At 47.8% G+C, this 19,539-nt stretch overlaps 1 protein-coding gene across 2 annotated transcripts in view; it reads right to left on the bottom strand.

Moving 5' to 3' along the window:
• SLBP (stem-loop histone mRNA binding protein) overlaps positions 1-14,698 on the bottom strand; it is a 36,369-nt gene extending 21,671 nt beyond the window's left edge. Inside the window, exons 1-2 of one of the 2 annotated variants that reach the window (XM_069632148.1) lie at positions 14,194-14,698; positions 10,777-10,908 (exon numbers count right to left, since the gene is read on the bottom strand). In XM_069632148.1, coding sequence (XP_069488249.1) covers positions 10,777-10,908; positions 14,194-14,237 — 176 coding nt within the window. In that variant the 5' untranslated portion in view covers positions 14,238-14,698. The remainder of the gene's footprint in view (positions 1-10,776; positions 10,909-14,193) is intronic. The other variant, XM_069632149.1, reaches the window with a different exon arrangement.
• Positions 14,699-19,539: the final 4,841 nt, after the last annotated feature.

Genomic DNA, 19,539 nt, shown 5'->3' with positions numbered 1-19,539 from the left:
TAGCCAGGTTGAAGTGGGCCAGTGGGCCAGAGAACGTGTGAGTGGTGAGCAGCAGGCATCCGGTTTAAATTGATACTAGGGCAAATATGGAAGTGTATGTGGAAACCAAAGGTAAAGGACACGATTCCGACAGGCAGTATAGAGGCAGGCCACGGGCAGGGAGTTTATGGATCAGTTCGATGCAGATATTGCTGCAGTTGCTGAAGGGGGAATTGGAAAGCAGCATGGCCGGTAGGGGCACAGTTCCCGCAAATGCCCAGGGAGAGCTCAATATGTACCCAGGCCACACAAGGACAAGAATTTAATCAAGGTGTTACAGCCTCTTACCATGGGCGCAGGCAAATTGATATATGCCGAACAGACTAGTGGTATTACCCTAGCTGTAGGCGACATGTAGAGCTTGATCACCGCAGTACTAGAAAACCAGGCAGATTAGGATTAAGGCAGGGTATCCCCGGGTACAACGGCGTATTTTAATAACTGTAGGGCCAGAGTGTGGGCAATGCACATACACCACCCACCCTCCCCCCCCCCACCCCGCCACACCAGATCTCCAGTCAATAGTGGTATAAACTAAGTGGATGCAGACCCAGCACAGCAGGGTTCAAAATTGAGGGGGATCTGGGAGCTATTTAGCTCTGGCTTCTACCATAGTAGAGCCTGGTTAGCTTGAAACCAACAGCTACTTTTGGCTCTTAGTGCGAACTGGTGCCATCCAAACATGTAAATGTGACATTAACCGAGTTTTTGAGAATGTTAACAAATTAGCATTAGAACACAATGGTTCACAAGAAAATTGACAAAATGTTATTCTTGGATAACGCCTAGTTCCCCCGGAGTAGCTCCTACCTACAGGGTGACAACCTACACCCAAGTGCTGGTTTTAGCTCCTGCGCATTGAATCGCAATTGCAAATACTGTACCGTATATTACAAACACAGGAGATGGATGGTAGAAACAGGGAACCATGGGACAGGTGCATAGTGTTTTCCCATTACACCGTAAAGAAAGCCCACCCCCCCCCCCCAGGAAACGAAGACGCTAGATAAGGTGGTAGCAAAAAGGCATTGAAGCAAAATGACAAAAACAGATAGTCAATAATGGTATACCTTTGTAAAAGGATGAGAGAAGGCAAAGGAAACGGGAGAGATTATCAGAAAGAGGAAACAAAACTAGTACTGAAGCAGCTAGCAAAGGTGATTATGGAGTGCTAGTAATTGTGCCACAAGGAATGCAGACGGAGCAGTGATGAGCAGCCCCCACTTGGAGGAGGGTATGATGAAACTTTAGGTTTCTCAGATGACATTTCATTGATGCTGCAGGAACCTCAACATTTGGAAGAATTGGTTGAAGTTGAACGGGTAGCAGGGCTTAATGTCAACACGTGGTAGTCTGTTTTTTGGAACTAGGTTTATCTCCGAACCAAAGGGAGGCGTTCCCTTCCTATTCGCACTTGGCAGTTACATTAGGTGCTTGGGGGTTAATCCAACAAAAACGGTTTGAGAGCAACTACCTAGAAGTTGGGCAGCAGGTGAAAAAAGATTTGGGAAATGGAATCCATTGCAAATATCATGGCAGGGAAAGATAGTCACTACTGGTGACTCTTCCAAGATGATACACTTTAAGCCCTTCCTGTGAAGGTTCCTGGGTTTTCCACTTCAAGGCATTTCATATATTGAGGGCGAGAAAATGGGGAGTGGGATTGACGCATTTTGAAAATGAAGCCGTTCAGTTACAGGTACTCTGAGAATGTTTTGGAGGGGGGATACTAAGAAATTATGGGTCGAAATGGATCGGGCAGTAGCTGGGTGCACGCTGGAAGCAATATTGTGGCATAACAGACAGGATAGACCTTCAAACACCCAGGCTAGCCAGTTACTCAGTGGTCTTGAATGTATGGGAATACAAACGCTTAATAGATAAAGGTGTTCTTTCTACAACTCTGTCACCATTTACTCCACTGTTTGAGAAACCACAATTTTACCCTGGGGCGGTGAGGGGATCGTTAAAGCAAGTGTGGGATATACAAAGATGGGCAATATGATACAAGGGGGGGGGGAATGGTTGGTTAAATTGTGGGGGTTTATGGCTAGTATAGCCGTCAAAGGGGGGGGGGGGGGGGACAAGAAACATTCTGGCAAATGTCTTGGACTACCTCAATGGGGTCTTTGTACAGCACACAATTTGAGAATCTTGAATACAATGTAATAAGTGGTAGCAAATGTATAAGTGAAAAAGTCAAAGCACCTCTGTCCGCGTTGAGAGGGGGTGGGAATAAAAATGTTTGTTTTGAAAAAATCTTTTTTTACAAAAGGGAAGCTGCTGGGTTAACTAATGGAGGATTAACTAAAGGTAGGTGAATTGTTGGGATCCACAAACAGCTCCCATGCCTGCCTGTCCAAGCGATTCAGGCTCAGAAGAATATTTTGGCGCATGAGAAAGTGAAGGTGCGTGGCAGCCAAGGGAGGCGGAGGAAGGGGGGTGCTAAAGAGCACAACAGGAACAATGCATTTGTTTTATAGTAGTCAAAGTGTAGGTAGGACCATGATATAGATGGGACCTGGGTGCAGGAAATACTGAAGCATTGCCATATTGGAAGTGAGGCCTGGCATTTGGGATTCTCGGTGGAGGTGTAGCAGCACGGCATGATGAAGAGTTAGGCTAATTTGCCTAGAGCCCCCCCAACTTCACCCCCGGAACAGCCGCCGTCTCATTTACACTGCCAGTCCACTGGAGGCCAATTAAGGTGGTCTTCGAAGAGCCATTAAGAGCGGGAGGGGGATGGGGGAGCATAGAGCAAAACTGCATTGTCCACGGAGATCATGCTAATGACCAGGTACATAACAATTAACATTCCGGGTAACTCACCAATCCAGTAGCCGGAACCAAGGCGACAGGGGTAGATTAAAATGTGGCCAATCAAGGGACTATAGGGGACTGGTAGTATGGTGGAAGCCAATGAGGGTGGGGATTAACAATATTGTTCACGTCATTAGTGATTCTTCCTTTAAACCCTCATACTTGCTTTGAGCTAACAGAGCTCTGTGTCAGTCGGAACCTTCCATCATCTTTTGTATACAAAAATCTTGTTTTCCTTAAAAGGAGGTGCACAGGGCTTTTTTCCCCTGAGGATTATTGTCAGGAGGTCTTGCCTTACAGATGGAATTACCTGCATCATCTGGTTTATAAAAACCCAAGGCTTTCACTTTCTTGCCAGATTGAGATACCCCATTGAATTATAGCCCCCACAGATAAACTTCTATACACACGTGACAAGCAGGATTTGTTTTTTCCAAGATAAACAGCGTGCAGAGATCATTTGGTGGTTACATGACTAAAGTAGCTTTTATTCATTTCCTTCTGTCACCTTTTGTTTAAGGCACAGCAGCCCATTTTCCAGCAAATACCTTCTTTGCCCCATTAATATATGTAATATAATGGTTAAATGTGCTTTTTAATATGGCTAAACAACAAAGAATTAAAACTTGCTATTTGGGTCAGAGTGACTCTTTTGGAGTAGAACCAAGATGGATTTGATTACACCCCCTCAGCACCCCCTGTTCGCAAATCGTGGTATGGAACTGCTTGCACCCCATCCGCCCACCAAAAGCAGTATGGCGAGAGAACAATGGAATGTAGGCTCCCCCCGACAACTTGACGACCAGTTTAGCCACTTCACCATCGACTCCATCAAAATTCCAGTATCCGAGTCAGTAAAAACCTTAGCCGTCTACCTGGACTCAAGTCTGCCCATGACCAGACAAGTGAATGCCATTGCCTCCTCGGCTGCCTACCATGCCAAACTCCTCAACGCAGGCAGACCCTACCTCTCCAACGACACCTGCACAAAAATAGCAAGGGCCATCACTGGATCACAGCTGGACTACTGCAACGTTCTCTTCCTAGGGAATTCCACAAAACACCTTGAGAAACTGCAGCACAAGGCGTCGCCAAAGGATCACATCTCTACTGCCAGAAGAGCCTCCCACTGGCTCCCCATAAAAGAGAGGATCATCTTTAAAGCCCTGACCCTCACCCACAAATGCATTCACCTCGCTGCACCAGCATACCTATCAAAGGATCCACCCTGCCTCATCCTCAAGACCAACTAGGACCCCCCTATGCCAACCTACTCACCATACCCATGGTAAAAAGAGCAAGTGGTGCCAGCTTCCCCTACCTAGCTGCCCTGCACTGGAATGCCCTCCCTACTGCCCTGCGAGCTGAACCTTCACTCATCACCTTACGTAAAACCATGAAAATGCTCCTCCTAGCCCCATAACTACACATGAGCAGTGTAAATTATATTTTTATTGAAAAAACGACCTAAAAAGTGCATGGAGCATTTTTTTCTGTGCCTCCATTGGAACACGGTGTTCCTGCTTCAACATGGCCGCCGACCTCCTTGCCAAGGTGACCACATGACATCCAGGAGAGCCCCCATTGGCCAACTGCAACCACAGAAGGCCAATCAGGTGCCGGCAGACAAACACCGGCCCCCTCATACAAAGGATCCTCATCACAAGGAACTTTTCCTGTCTGGAGCCTGTACGTAGGCGCCTGGGCCAAGGACACTGGCCATTTTCTGGTAAGCCTGCCCTGACCCTGCAGCTTGCCCACACCTCCCCAGAACCTAACCTTTCCACCTAATCCCTTCATGCAGTACACCTCATGGGTGCCTGCGCTTTTCACTGACTTTGGACAATTGCTTGCCATCACCTGGTCTATTGTTGATATTATATATCTCACTATACTATTTAGCGCATTTACCAGTATTGCTTATCCGCTTGTACTGTATCCTCTTGTGCAGCCAACTGCTACCTATTATGCCCTGCCACCATTTAGCCTCTGCCTGCCCCACTTAGAAAATCGAATTTAGGCATTGTATCTGGATGAACTGCTACCTATTATGCCCTAGTCGCACAATCCCCCTGTCATTTCTGTCACATACCAGCAGCACACACCAACTACACACACACAGCCACTCTCCACGATCATGATGCCCAAGAATAGCATAGTCACTGCCCCCTCTCCCCCACCACCCCAACATGCCTCTACACTACTTCGCACTAAGCCCCTTACTACCACACACCACAACAAGCACACTTCACCCCAAACTAGTACAAACAAAAACATCAAATGCACACAGCACCCACCTCTTAAATGTGCACTACTGAACATATGCTCCCTACCTGCACATGCCCTGGAGATAAATGATCTACTATCCACACTTAATCTGGACTTACTTTACCATCGCACTAGCCCTACCCACAGGCTACACCATCCTTAGGCAAGATAGATGTGATAAGATTGGAGGAGTCGCCGCCCTTATCCACAAAGACTCACTATTCATCCTATTAGCAGACCATAGTACATGGGGTGGTAATGCTGATATCCAAGCTTATGCTCTACCCCAATAATCTAATTGACATCCACATCCTATACAGACCTCCCGGACTCCCAGCTGACTTCCAAGAGCACCTCTCCCAGCGACTCAGCAACAACATTAAAGAGTCCCCCAAAATCCTATTAGGAGACTTAAATTTAGGATACAATGATACGAAGGATAAATCTGCTGCAACCCTAGCTAAAGAACGTGCAGACTTAGGTTTCTCCCAAAGAGTCCTCACCTCTACTCACTCCAAAGGCTGCACCCTTAACTGGGTCATGGATCACAACTGTGCATCCAACATTACCTCAAACACCGTCCTTCCTTGGACGGACCACACATGCATCGAATTCCTCATCCCCACCAACCCTAAACCTAAGACTCACCCACGCACCACAATAAGAAGTTCGAAAAAAAAAACTCACGCAGACAACTTGCATCCCCACCTTAAAAGTCCCTGCCTAGCACCACCTTTCTCTCAGGGCCCAAATATACTATCAGCTATCTTCAATGATACTTTCACCAATGCCATAAACTCTAATCGCCCCACTTGAAAGCAAGAAGGAAAAAAAAATAATTTCACTGCAACTCTTGGTTCTCGGAAGAACTCCAAACCCTGCGAGCTCAAAAGCGCCAGTCGCTTAAAAACTGGCAAACTGATCCGATTGATCTAAATAAAACCCTCTTAAAACAAATAGCCCTCCAATATAAAAAAGCCATTTTAGCAGCAAAATCCAACTCTTTCAATGATAACTAAAGACAAAGCCTGGTGTGCCAGCATTCAGTCCGCCATGCTCAAAATAAAACTCCCCCAGAACAAAATCCAAAACCACTGCAAAGCCCTCCCAAACCAAAAAAACCACCGTACACAAGACAAGCGTAGTAATCTCAATCACGCTCAATTCTCCTTCAGAAACGTCACTGAACCTGAGATTAAGGACCTCGAAAACCTCAAACCATCCCTCTGCAAAGCAGAGATTTGCCCTCCCAAAAATCATCAAGGAATGCACCAATGACCTAGCACCCCCGATTACTGCATTCATCAACACATCTTTCCAAACAAGAACTGTCCCAAACAATCTCAAGGAAGCCCGAGTGCGGCCACTTCTAAAAGAGGCCACACTTGACCCAGTGCAACCCAACAACTACAGACCGTTAACGACAGTCCAGTTCCTCCTAAAAAATCCTGGACAAAGCAGCTCACATCCAGATCCAATCATACATAGAAGTTAATTCCATACTAGGCAAAAGACAATCTGGCTTCCGTGTCGGGCATAGAACAGAATCTATGCTCATTAGAACTAAAAAAAAACAAAAAAAAATCAAATCTCACAGATCATAGACAAAGGCAAACCTGCCTTGCTCCTCCTCCATGATCTATCAGCTGCTTTTGACCTGGTAGATCACCAAACACTCGCCACCCACCTCACCCATGCAGCCCATTTCTCTAATCAAGCAGCATCCTGGATCACTTCCTTCCTTGAAGGAAGAGCCATGAAGGTCTACTCCACAGCTAACACAGATCCTACCACTATAAACTGCGGTGTCCCCCAAGGATCTTGTACAGCTCCCACAAAACTCCTCTTCGACCTACTTTTCATGGGTGTTGCATATACAAACTATGCAGACACTCAAGTAATTTTACCCCCTATCTGGACTCTTATCACCAAGACGCCACGGCCCTTCACAACATCTATGCCACTATCCAAGCTTGGATAGCAATTAATGGCATCTGTCTTAACGGGGAGAAGACAGAAATTCTCATCCTGGGCCAGACAAACATCCAAACTAAGCCCCCAATACAACAACTTCAACATAGACAACTCAACCATCTCCGTATCATCCTCTGTCAAGACTCTAGGTGTTCACATTGATGCAAATCTATCGATGAACAAACAAGTCAGCGCCATAGCCTCTGCATCAGCACCAAACTCATCAATGCCATTAAACCCTACTTATCCACCTCCAACCGCTTGGCCATAGCTAGAGCAACTATAGGAGCCAAACTCGATTATTGCAACGCCCTTCTAGCTGGCACCTCCGCCAAAAACATTTACAGACTGCAAACCACACAAAACAACGCCCTCAGAGCCGCCATGAGCATCCCTAGAAGAGACCATATATCCCACGCCAGACGTGAAGCCCGGTGGCTCCAGGCCAAAGACCGCATTACTCTGAAAATCCTCACCATCACTCACAAGTGCATCAACAAAACTGCTCAAGCATACCTACCTGAAGCAATATCAAGGACCACATCCACTCGCCCAACCAGAGCTCAGTACACCAACCAGCTACACATAACACGCATAAAGAGAGCCACAGCGGGAAGTCTAGGCTTCTCCTATATTGCACTGAAAACTCTGGAACTCACTACCTGCCACACTTAGAGCTGAAACTTCGATCTCTGTCTTCTGCAACAACCTCAAGCCCACTCTCCTCAACAAGTGGAGGACTGCCTCCTCCACTTCTGCCATGTATATTGTAATTAACACAAATGTAATACAACTATATTGTAACATGTATATATACACTGCTAATGACTATGTAACTATATTGCAACCTGTATATTTAATGCTAATGATCATGTAACTAAGTAACGAAGCTTTGTACTGTAACAAATGCCACCATGTCCTTGGGCTGTTGTGCGCTATATAAATACGAATAAAACAAACCTTATTCGCCTGATCACCATACCCCTGTCATGACGTCCATCCCCTATATGGCTATTTGAACTATGTAAGTTTTATGCACAACATGCATTACATCTCTGCGCTCCAATGTTTGTAACTTATGCATAATGTAACTAAACATGCTGCAAGTAACAGCGCCACAATGCCCCTGGGCTGTCTGTGCGCTATATAAATGTAAAAAATAAAATACCGTTATTAATTCAAAGACACCGGTCATTTGTTGGTATTCTCTCGCTAACAGAGGAAATTGCCAGATGTGGGTCACTTGCTCACAATGCCATCCAGAACCACACTGCACAGCGCCGAGAAAAGCTTGACGACTGTTGCAAGGTATGCTGAAATGGTGTAGAAGCGCCTCACCCAAACCACACCCCACCAAAAAGCTGGCAATATTTGCCCAAGTAGTACGGGCATACCTTGGATGTTCTCATGTCATCAGACATCCTCCTCTCACCACTCCTCTCTTGGACTGACTACTATCTGCTCTCTGATGCTGTCCCCGAGGCTAGGCCTACCCAAGCACTGCCACACACCTTCTCGGTCAATTGGCCCATGAAGCGCGTCATGAAAATCTGTCTGAAAACTACCTCCGAGTGCAACTCGTGGTATGACTTCGACCTCGCCATCCAGAAACACAAGTAAAAGGTGGCTGAGAGAAAACCGTGCGCATCGGGCACATCCTCTTACAAAGTAGCCTGCTCCAAAGGCAATAGAGTCCACTCCAAGGAGCTTGCCAATCCTTCTGTAGACCTCTCCTGTTCCCTCCCAAGTCCTCTGCATGGCTCTGGCTTCTAACTTCACCACTAAACCTCAAGGCATCCAGTCCTCTTTTTCCTCTACCTCCCTCGCCCCTCCCTTCTTGCCGCCTCTCAGACTTGCCCTCGACAAGGTGGTACTATGAAAGTGTTGTCCAAAGAGGTGCTCCCCAGAACCATCAAGGACCAAATTGACACGCTCGCTCCAGCCTTGGCTGATTTCTGCAATCACTCTTGCCACTGACACTCCTCCACCCCCCTCCAGCATTCCATTGTGCACCCCCTCCTTTAAAAGCCTTCTGCCGATCCAACCCGTCTGGCAAACTAACGCCCTATCTCCACCACTCCTTTCCTAGGCAAACTCCTAGAAAAGCTGGCCATCTCACAGCTTAGTATCCACACTGAATCTGTTGGTTGTCTCCATGACCCATCTGAGGCACAGAAACTGCTCTCCTGAACACCAGTGAAGATCTGCTCACTAATCTCGATTCTAACCTTCCTTTTGTCCTCATCGACTGTTCCTCTGCTTTTGATACAGTCAATCACATCATCCTGATCAATCGACTTGAGCATCACGGACCAGGCCCTGGATTGGTTGCCCTCCTTTCACCTGGACTGACCCCTCCCAGGTCCAACTTTGGTCCTTTCTCCTCACCACCTCCCTCTCCATGCATGGTGTCCCCCAGGGCTCTAACCTCTCACCTTGGCTCTTCAATGTCTACTTGGCCTGCCTCGTTTCTACCTCCTCCAATTGTCAGTGTTATGCGGATGCTTGCGTTCAGGCTCCCCTAGGCCTTCTCTCTCACCAATTCCTGACTGTCTATCTGCAATTCAAGATTGATGCGCATGGACCAATCTCTGCCTTACAGAGACAGATCCACACTGAGACACCTGCTGCGGCTCCCCACCCCCCCCTCACTCTGGCTGCCCACCATTGGCCTCTTCCTTCACTTTCCTTTGAGTCAGAAAACGTTGGTGTCATCTTAGACTCCATTCTCCACATATCATGGAAATTGCCAAGAATGCCAACTGCACCTCCGAAGCTCACTGTTCCCAGAGCCCTGGTTCTCACTAGGCTGGACTGCTGTAGCAGCCTCTCTCAATCTGCCGTCCTATACTCTCCGCCCTCTGCAACTAAAACAGGAGAGGAATGCGAGAGTTGTCCTTTGCCTCAAGCCCAGGGACTCTTCAGCCTCAATCTCTGCAGTGGCTGCAATGATAAAAGACCCTCTGCTGCATCATCCACAAGGCCATCTGTGGCCAGGGCCTGCACAACAGCCAACTCATCCAAAACAACTTGCTTTGAGCCCTTCGCCCAGCCACCTGAGGGCCAGAAGCTTCTCCAAGGAGAGTGTGGGGGGGGGGGGGGATAGATAGTCGCCTGCAGGCGACTACCTCTGGAATGGCCTACCTGCGCATCTCAAACTTGATCCGGACCACCTGAAGTTGCAGAAGCAGCTCAGGAAATTCCAGTTCACCTCTGCTTTCTCTCCCCCCTGCTGACCTACCAGTCTGCTGCTCCATGACCAGTTGCCCCTGTACTGCTTACGGGCCACCTGTGCACTTAGGAGCTGTAACTTTAACCCTACAGTCCCACATAAACGCACTGCCTCCTTGCACTTACCCTGAGCCACACTGCCCTGGCTGCACTTACTGAACAATGCCGCCCTGCACTTCCCCCCCCTTGCACGATTAGAAGGACAAGGCCTAGTAAGGTAGTTTGTTTTGTCGTCCTCCCTCAGTCTTCCCACACCCCTCGTCACGCCTAGAAACACTTGTGTACATACCCGTTATAAATAACTTATAAATTAGCATGCTACCCTCCACTCTGTGCTGTACCCATTTAATCTTAATTGGGCAACGTTGAAAAGGAACATCAGTAAACCGGATGCAACTGTGTTGAGTCTTAGCAGTAGCAATACCATTTTTTTTTAAACTGTACCTGTCAGGTCTCTTAACATCCTTTGCCTTTTCTTCATCTTCAAAAACTGTTGTATCCGAATCATTGTCTCTTCTACGTTTGCCATCAGAGCAGCGTTTTCTGCCTTGAGACCAACGTGATGGCGGGCAAGCCCTACAAGAAAGAAAAATGCACCCATGTTAAGACAGGTACCCAAGTAAGTCGGTACGAACAAATGGCTTCCTTGTGGTAAAACATGGGAATTATAATTAGGCGAGTAAATGTTCAGTCTAATTCGGATTGCAAAACAAACACTGATCCGTCGAAACATTTTTTACTAGTCAGCTCCTGCTGGTGGTGTGATTTTAAAGCAACCTAACCGAGGCAAATGTGGAGTGCAGATTGCAAAAGGGAATGGAAGTAAATATTGTCCGACAGCATTCCTGATAAAACCAAGGGCATATTTTTGTAATGGAGAGGCATGATGAGGAAGTGAATATGGTTTGTTCAAATGCAGTGTAAATGGAGACAAGTTGGACTCCGTGGCTTCCGAAGAACTTCATGTTGGGAAATCACTAGAACCCATGTGGTCCAGTCAGAGTGATTATGGAGAAGCAGGCAAGTACTCTGTATGGGGCCCAGAGCTATGGCTGGTTGATGAAATTAGGTGGCGTTTGAAAATCAGAAGACTCCCCTACAAGTTGACTGCCTTGTGATCCAGTTGCATGTTAGGCAGCTCAAGATTTGGCAGACATATCCGAACCCAAATTGGCCTTTTGAGAGAACTTTCTTATTGGGTAATTTTATTTTGAGTATTCTACAGTTACAAAAGACGTTAAAACGAATAGTTCACTTCTCCAAAACGAATGGTCAACATCTGACAACCATCTCATCAAAACAAATATCAACGATAATTACAATTCTTTTCCATGGGATGGCAAACTGAATGATATAAGCTTCATGACTGATGTTCATTAAAAAGAGTACCAAACTACATCAGCAGGCAAGTTCTCCTCCAGACCGGCTGCTCCAAGGGCCTTGAGCCTAAACAACCTTAATGATGGACAAACATAACCAACTAATTAAATTTCAGCCTAATGTAATCCCAAACCAAAGAATTACCCTATTACTTGGGGAAAACTTTCTGATCCTGGATATAATCACCAAATACTGTAGAATTGGATCTCATTGCAAAGTTGATGATAAATTGCTCCTCCGTCTGCTGGAACACGAGAGCCTGCATTTACTTGTTTTAAACAATAGACAATAAAACTGACATCAGGCTTGCTCTGGACTTTAAACCCCAAGAATATATTTGCTCAAAAAAATTTCTGGGTCATGAGCTTCCAGTACAACTGTAGACAGCACAGGTGAAATTTGCCATAAAAATATTGAAATGCATATAGTTTCCATTGATGTGTAAAAAAGCAGTCTCATCACAATTGCAGTTTCAATATCAACCCCGCCAAGTTCCCAAAAGCCCAAACCTAAGCCCCATACAAAAAGGATAAGTAATGGTATAAAACACCAAGCGAGTAACCCCGCCACCCCTGTTAACAAAAGAACCAATAGCACCAACTATCTGGGAGGTCTTGATGTTGACTTGTTTCAAGAGGGAGGCTCTTGGCAGTTTACAATCCACGGTAAATACCAAATATTTATAGGCTGAAAACCTTGTTTGCCCGCCCAGCCATATGCCAAGTCAACCTTTTCGTCTTCCTATGCATGGGACTCATGATCATAATTTTAGTTATGTTCACTTTGAGAGAATTAACATTGATTAGGCCCTTCCGAGGTGGGTATTCAACTAGTCAGTGCACCTTGCTGTTCTAGGCATACGTGGACCCTAGTGGGATCGTGCAAAAAGATTTGACGTGCCTAGAGGTATATTCCAACTGTGCAGCTTCCTCGACCCCATCGACTGTCGAAAGCTGCACTTAAGTCAATAAAGACTGCGTACACAGGGATGTCACAAAGCATCCAGGACCGCTGACAAGTAGTAATCAGGGCCAGTCCATTGGTCCATGAATCCCTTACTAAAACTGGTTTGGTTAATTGGCATAATGTTTTTGGGCCCTACCCAATCACCTTGATATTGATTCATTAGAACACATTTTTAAAATGTGCGTCGAGTGCCAGATTGAAGCGATGGCAGCAAACTCATCTCAGAACAGGTTATCATGCCATATTCTTTCTGGAGACAAGCGCCTGCTACCTTTTTTGAAAACGAGTGCCAGCTTGACACTGCATTTTCTGTATAATCCAGTATAAAAGAGATCAACCAACAAGTGTGGAGCAATTCATTCCTCTGATATAAACGACATGTGTGAGCCAACCAGTCGGCTTTCAATGACAAAAACGGCTCCAGGAAATGGTTGGTACCGAGCTAGCCAGGACCAAACGTGCTCCTTTTAATACTAACCAACTTGCAACTGAAAGCGAATCAAGAGACACAATACGGTGGGTTTCGGTACGAGACATGCGAGCTCCTCGGCTGAAAACAACAAAACGTGAAAAGGGCGCGGACGGCAGGGGAAGTGGGGGTTGGGGGGAATCCACCCAACCCAAAACAGAGTTAAAAAAGGGCGGCAGTAGTCTGTGCGAAGATACGCAGCGAGAGGTACGGTCTTTTTTTTTTTTTTTAAAGCATTTGCTTATTTTTTCTTTTTCAAATTGACTGCCTCGCTGGAGCGGGTCACTCGAATTAAACTTCCAGCAAAGCTAAATCTTTCATGGCCCCTTGGCGGGTAAACCACCCGACTTTGTATTTGGCGGGAGAAAACCCATTGATTGCCATGGGCGTGTTCGGGAGCTTGCTGGGTGAGAACTGCCCAAGTAGCGGGCGAGTTGAGAGAGGTATGGGTTTAGTGCGAACGCCTTACAACAAAGGAGTGCGCGGGCTCTAGCCTCCCACGCTTGAGCGTGCAATGCAATAGGTGACCTGCGGGTGTTCATTCCGTAACTTGTGCACAACAGCTGTGCTCGGTCGGTTCTCTTTTCAGACTACAACTCAGAACCCGGATCTCCCGATATACCGAGAAGCATACATTTAAGAGTCCATGGCAGGGCTTAAGGAACCTTTGAAACGATCATAGGAGCGTGCACCTTTGCAAGCCAGGATATGCTATTTAAGGTATAGGGACTTGTAAGGTATAGGGACTTTAAGCACAGAGACCTGTTCCCCAGAGAACCCGTGTACTCGACGCCCCTGCCCTTAGGTACGCTTAAGTGTGTCTCCTTCGAGGCCAGCAAAGAAACTATCCTAAAGGCCTAAGAGCACCTTCCGTGGGATCCGTGGGTTATAGACACAGTTTGTCGGCATTTTCGGGCACCCTAAACCATGTGCAAAACACTATGCAACTGCTACTTACAAAAATGTTCAGCACTGAACCCCTAAAAAAATAACATTGCTATCGGCCGGATACACGGTCGTCAAAAGCCCGTCCCGCACACCAGTACCTGCTCTCGTTGTCGCGGATGCCTAAACGTTGCTGGAAGGCCATGGTGGAGTGCACACGGCCTCGCTGAAGCGATGTTTATCCCCGGTGTGGTCAGCAACGAACACTGTTGTTGTACTGCTGCTGTTCTGTGCCCGCCTCAACTCCACTGGCCGTCCCCGCCACAAAAACTCAAACATTAATTCTACGCGCTCTGTTTAGAACAGACCATTCCAATGAGTAGGGGGGAGGCATATATCTGCACTCAATCCTTTTAACTGCACATGTTCCAACGATGTTAATACAGTCGCGATATCTGTTTATATTCTTTGTTTAAAACGTGGAATTAAACTTCACGTGAAAATGATTCTATACTCAGAAAGCGTGGTATGTAAGTATATCGATGTCTCCCTGCATCAAAGTCACTAAGTGGAATGCGCTAATGACTTCCTATGTTTGTTGATTTGTGATTGGTGGGATTAGAGAGAGGACTACTTCCCGGGGAAGCTGGGACAAAGGGCAGATTTGCGGGAGACGCGCGCGCTGTCACGAGAGACAGCAGCTGTGCCTAGAAACGTCACCACGCCGCCGAAATCGAAAGTGCTTCCTGCAACTGTGCAAGGCAATGGAAGAAGGACTTGTCAGTTCCCGCCAAGAGAGTTCGATCATGGTGCGTTCAACAAACAGCAGGAAGTCTGTACCATCTGAGGTGTATCGCAACACCAAGCAATAATAAATGTTGTGGCTGTCCTGTCACCTTATTCCGAACTCGTGAAACGATATGAGCTTTTTTTTTAAAAAAAATTTTAAGCATAGCTCCCAACTCACGCGCTTTGAGCGGTTGTCACCTGCAGCCTCCTGCACGCCCATTTACTTCAATGGGCTCTCACCCGCCCAAAACAAAATCGGGTTTTTTTTTCACGCGCCTTGGCGACGCAACATGTTAAGAGCTTTGGTAGATATATATGGTACGTTCAAAGCAAGCATAGTACTCGAACCTTTGTGTTGCCACTGCAGGGGTACAGATCCCGATGTTGTTTTTGGTGGCCCACTGACGTGTATTGGGGGCAAGGCCTGCCCTAGGAGTTATGGGGCCAAGTGCGGCACATTAATTGCATATGACATCACAGGAATGGACATGATCACTCCAACCTGCCCTGGAAGGATGAAACTTGAGGGGATTGGAATTTGGAACCTGTAGCCAGCAGTTTACATATAGATTCGCTGCAGTTGGCACATTAACCCAATGGCTGTCATTGCTGCTTGCAAATTGATTCTAGTCAAGACTCGGAGGCTCTGATCTTCTCTTTAATTCTCGAGCAGCAAAGTATAAACAAACAATTATGAAAAACAATAACCCATAAAAAACTACAATTCCTAAGAACCGCAGCAGTTGGAGTTCGTTTTTCTTAAGTCCATAAAACCATGTGACCTTCCCAGTCCAATCACATTACACTTCTCCTTATAAACACTGAACCACCCCAAACGTCTTCTCGAGCAGCTGAGCTAAGTACCTTTTATTTACATATCATCAATATGTTTAGTGTGTGAATGGGGGGGTGTGTCTAACCGCCATGTAAGAAGGACGCTTTCCAGAGGGTTCTGCTTGATGTGCCCACAATACTGCTGAAAAATCACGGTTCCGCGACGCACAAACAACGGAGAGCCGCCACAATCGCTGCCAAGCACACCGTGTGCACCCTCACCCAGAGTTTGAAGCAGCTGCGACCCTCCTCCTCCACGGAGCGCCGAGTTGCGGAGAGACGGCGGTGCTTGAGAAAATGGCACCCGCCGAATGAACAGCGTATTGCACTGGGCCCTGACCCCTCGGGTTGAGACTGTGAGAACCCTGAAGGACCAGAGAGCACTAGAGAGACCCTGAGGGTGACCCGAGAGCTTGACGAAGAGCCCTCACCTCGGACCGTGCGCTGGAGAGGTTTGCGCCTGGAAACATCGGAAGTACCCGAGAACTGGCCCCCCCGAGCCCCGCACGAGGACTAGCCTCGTGCGGCCCGGTGGGCGGCTGGAGCCCTGCATTCGGGACCTGGCCCGCACCACCAGTGGCAATGCGTGGGTCCCCGGAGGGGGAGCAAGTAAGCAGCCCGAGCACGACTGCCTCCAGCGAGAGCAGAAGGAGCACTAGGATCAAACGCCAAGGGCCCGGGCAGAGTGGGACCAGTGAGGCGTGCCACTGCAGGAGTCAGAAGCCGGCGCACGAGAGAGCCCAGCAGCACAAACCCAGGGCACAAGGTAAGGAGCCAGTGGGATGGGGGGCCCAGTCGAGATAGCCGCGTCCATAACATCTGAGAAGCGGGCAGCCCCCTTCTCCCCCCTTGGGCCCCAGCTCACATCAGAAACACAGAGGCTGCGGCCAAAGGCCGTGCATGGCCCGGAACGGCGCATAATAAGCGTGTACTGCACACAGTGCACTATCGCCGCAAGCACAGGCGGGTGGCCCCGTAAACAACAATATATATTGGAACATTTACAATAACTTGCAGCCCCACTAGATGTGTTTGGGGCCGGGCAGCACTTCACAGCAGCAAAGACTCCCTGGTGCTCCATATAAGCAATACCTACCAAAAAAAGTCTGCCGGACGCGGCCAGAGGTGTCCCCCCGCACACCGAGCAAAGAAGCACACGGGACCGGCAACATCACAGTAAGCCCGGAAACCCACACAATTTACATCTAAGTGAACGCGTGTGACCCACACAGCTCCCAGAAGCCACTAAGAGTGCACAACAGCTGTGCCACCCCTAGGCAGTACACCACAGCCAACAACAGTGCAGCTAGCTTAGGGAAACGGCAGGCCGCCTGCCCACAGTGTAATGACCACAAAAAGGGCGAGAGACAAACAGAAACAGATCACCATGGAGACCTATACAGCAGGTGGTTTTACAAAGGTAGCGGGCGCCCCTCTCTCGCAAGAACAGACATGATAACCTGTTCAGTGGTTATTAACCAGTTGAGAGTTCGCAGCCACTGCTTTTACTCACTGTGCCTTTCACAGATGGGAAATATCCATTTGCATATCAGTCTTTGTCCTGCCCAGGGGCAGTCCAGCACCGAAATACAATGGCAATTCCAATCTGAACGAGAGTACCACCAGCAACCCCATACACGTGTTTCACCCTTGTTGGGGATCATCAGTGAGGTGAAGCTGATGCCTCTCTAAGCACAGTGAGAGGGAGACCACGTCTGGTTGCCCCCAGGAGACCCAGGGTTACCAATCCCAGGTTCCTTAACAAATAGTTTTACAAAGGTAGCGGGCGCCCCTCTCTCGCAAGAACAGACATGATAACCTGTTCAGTGGTTATTAACCACTTGAGAGTTCGCAGCCACTGCTTTTACTCACTGTGCCTTTCACAGATGGGAAATATCCATTTGCATATCAGTCTTTGTCCTGCCCAGGGGCAGTCCAGCACCGAAATACAATGGCAATTCCAATCTGAACGAGAGTACCACCAGCAACCCCATACACGTGTTTCACCCTTGTTGGGGATCATCAGTGAGGTGAAGCTGATGCCTCTCTAAGCACAGTGAGAGGGAGACCACGTCTGGTTGCCCCCAGGAGACCCAGGGTTACCAATCCCAGGTTCCTTAACAAATAGTTTTACAAAGGTAGCGGGCGCCCCTCTCTCGCAAGAACAGACATGATAACCTGTTCAGTGGTTATTAACCACTTGAGAGTTCGCAGCCACTGCTTTTACTCACTGTGCCTTTCACAGATGGGAAATATCCATTTGCATATCAGTCTTTGTCCTGCCCAGGGGCAGTCCAGCACCGAAATACAATGGCAATTCCAATCTGAACGAGAGTACCACCAGCAACCCCATACACGTGTTTCACCCTTGTTGGGGATCATCAGTGAGGTGAAGCTGATGCCTCTCTAAGCACAGTGAGAGGGAGACCACGTCTGGTTGCCCCCAGGAGACCCAGGGTTACCAATCCCAGGTTCCTTAACAAATAGTTTTACAAAGGTAGCGGGCGCCCCTTACTCTTGTTCAGAGAGGAATTGCCATAGCATTTCGGTGCTGGACTGCCCTTGTGGGCGGGACAAAGACTGATATGCAAATGGATATTTCCCATCTGTGAAGGTACAGTGAGCAAAAAGCAATGGCTGCGAACCCTCAATGTGGTTAATAACCACTGAACAGGTTATCATGCCTTGTTCTTTCGAGAGAGGGGCGCCTGCTACCTTTTTTGTATTTATGAAAGGAACTTGGGGTTGGTCACCCTAGGTTACCTGGGGGCAACCAGACGTGGACTCCCTGCTCACTGTGCTTAGAGAGGCTCAGCTTCACCTCACTGATGATGCCCAACAAGGCTGAAACACGTGTATGGGGTTGCTGATGGTACTCTTGTTCAGAGAGGAATTGCCATAGCATTTCGGTGCTGGACTGCCCTTGTGGGCGGGACAAAGACTGATATGCAAATGGATATTTCCCATCTGTGAAGGTACAGTGAGCAAAAAGCAATGGCTGCGAACTCTCAATGTGGTTAATAACCACTGAACAGGTTATCATGCCTTGTTCTTTCGAGAGAGGGGCGCCTGCTACCTTTTTTGTATTTATGAAAGGAACTTGGGGTTGGTCACCCTAGGTTACCTGGGGGCAACCAGACGTGGACTCCCTGCTCACTGTGCTTAGAGAGGCTCAGCTTCACCTCACTGATGATGCCCAACAAGGCTGAAACACGTGTATGGGGTTGCTGATGGTACTCTTGTTCAGAGAGGAATTGCCATAGCATTTCGGTGCTGGACTGCCCTTGTGGGCGGGACAAAGACTGATATGCAAATGGATATTTCCCATCTGTGAAGGTACAGTGAGCAAAAAGCAATGGCTGCGAACTCTCAATGTGGTTAATAACCACTGAACAGGTTATCATGCCTTGTTCTTTCGAGAGAGGGGCGCCTGCTACCTTTTTTGTATTTATGAAAGGAACTTGGGGTTGGTCACCCTAGGTTACCTGGGGGCAACCAGACGTGGACTCCCTGCTCACTGTGCTTAGAGAGGCTCAGCTTCACCTCACTGATGATGCCCAACAAGGCTGAAACACGTGTATGGGGTTGCTGATGGTACTCTTGTTCAGAAAGGAATTGCCATAGCATTTCGGTGCTGGACTGCCCTTGTGGGCGGGACAAAGACTGATATGCAAATGGATATTTCCCATCTGTGAAGGTACAGTGAGCAAAAAGCAATGGCTGCGAACTCTCAATGTGGTTAATAACCACTGAACAGGTTATCATGCCTTGTTCTTTCGAGAGAGGGGCGCCTGCTACCTTTTTTGTATTTATGAAAGGAACTTGGGGTTGGTCACCCTAGGTTACCTGGGGGCAACCAGACCTGGACTCCCTGCTCACTGTGC

The sequence above is a fragment of the Ambystoma mexicanum genome, chromosome 6q, assembly GCF_040938575.1.
Source record: "Ambystoma mexicanum isolate Mex_15411 chromosome 6q, UKY_AmexF1_1, whole genome shotgun sequence".
NCBI classification, from domain to species: Eukaryota; Metazoa; Chordata; class Amphibia; order Caudata; family Ambystomatidae; genus Ambystoma; species Ambystoma mexicanum.
This window is presented reverse-complemented; position numbering and strand designations above follow the sequence as displayed.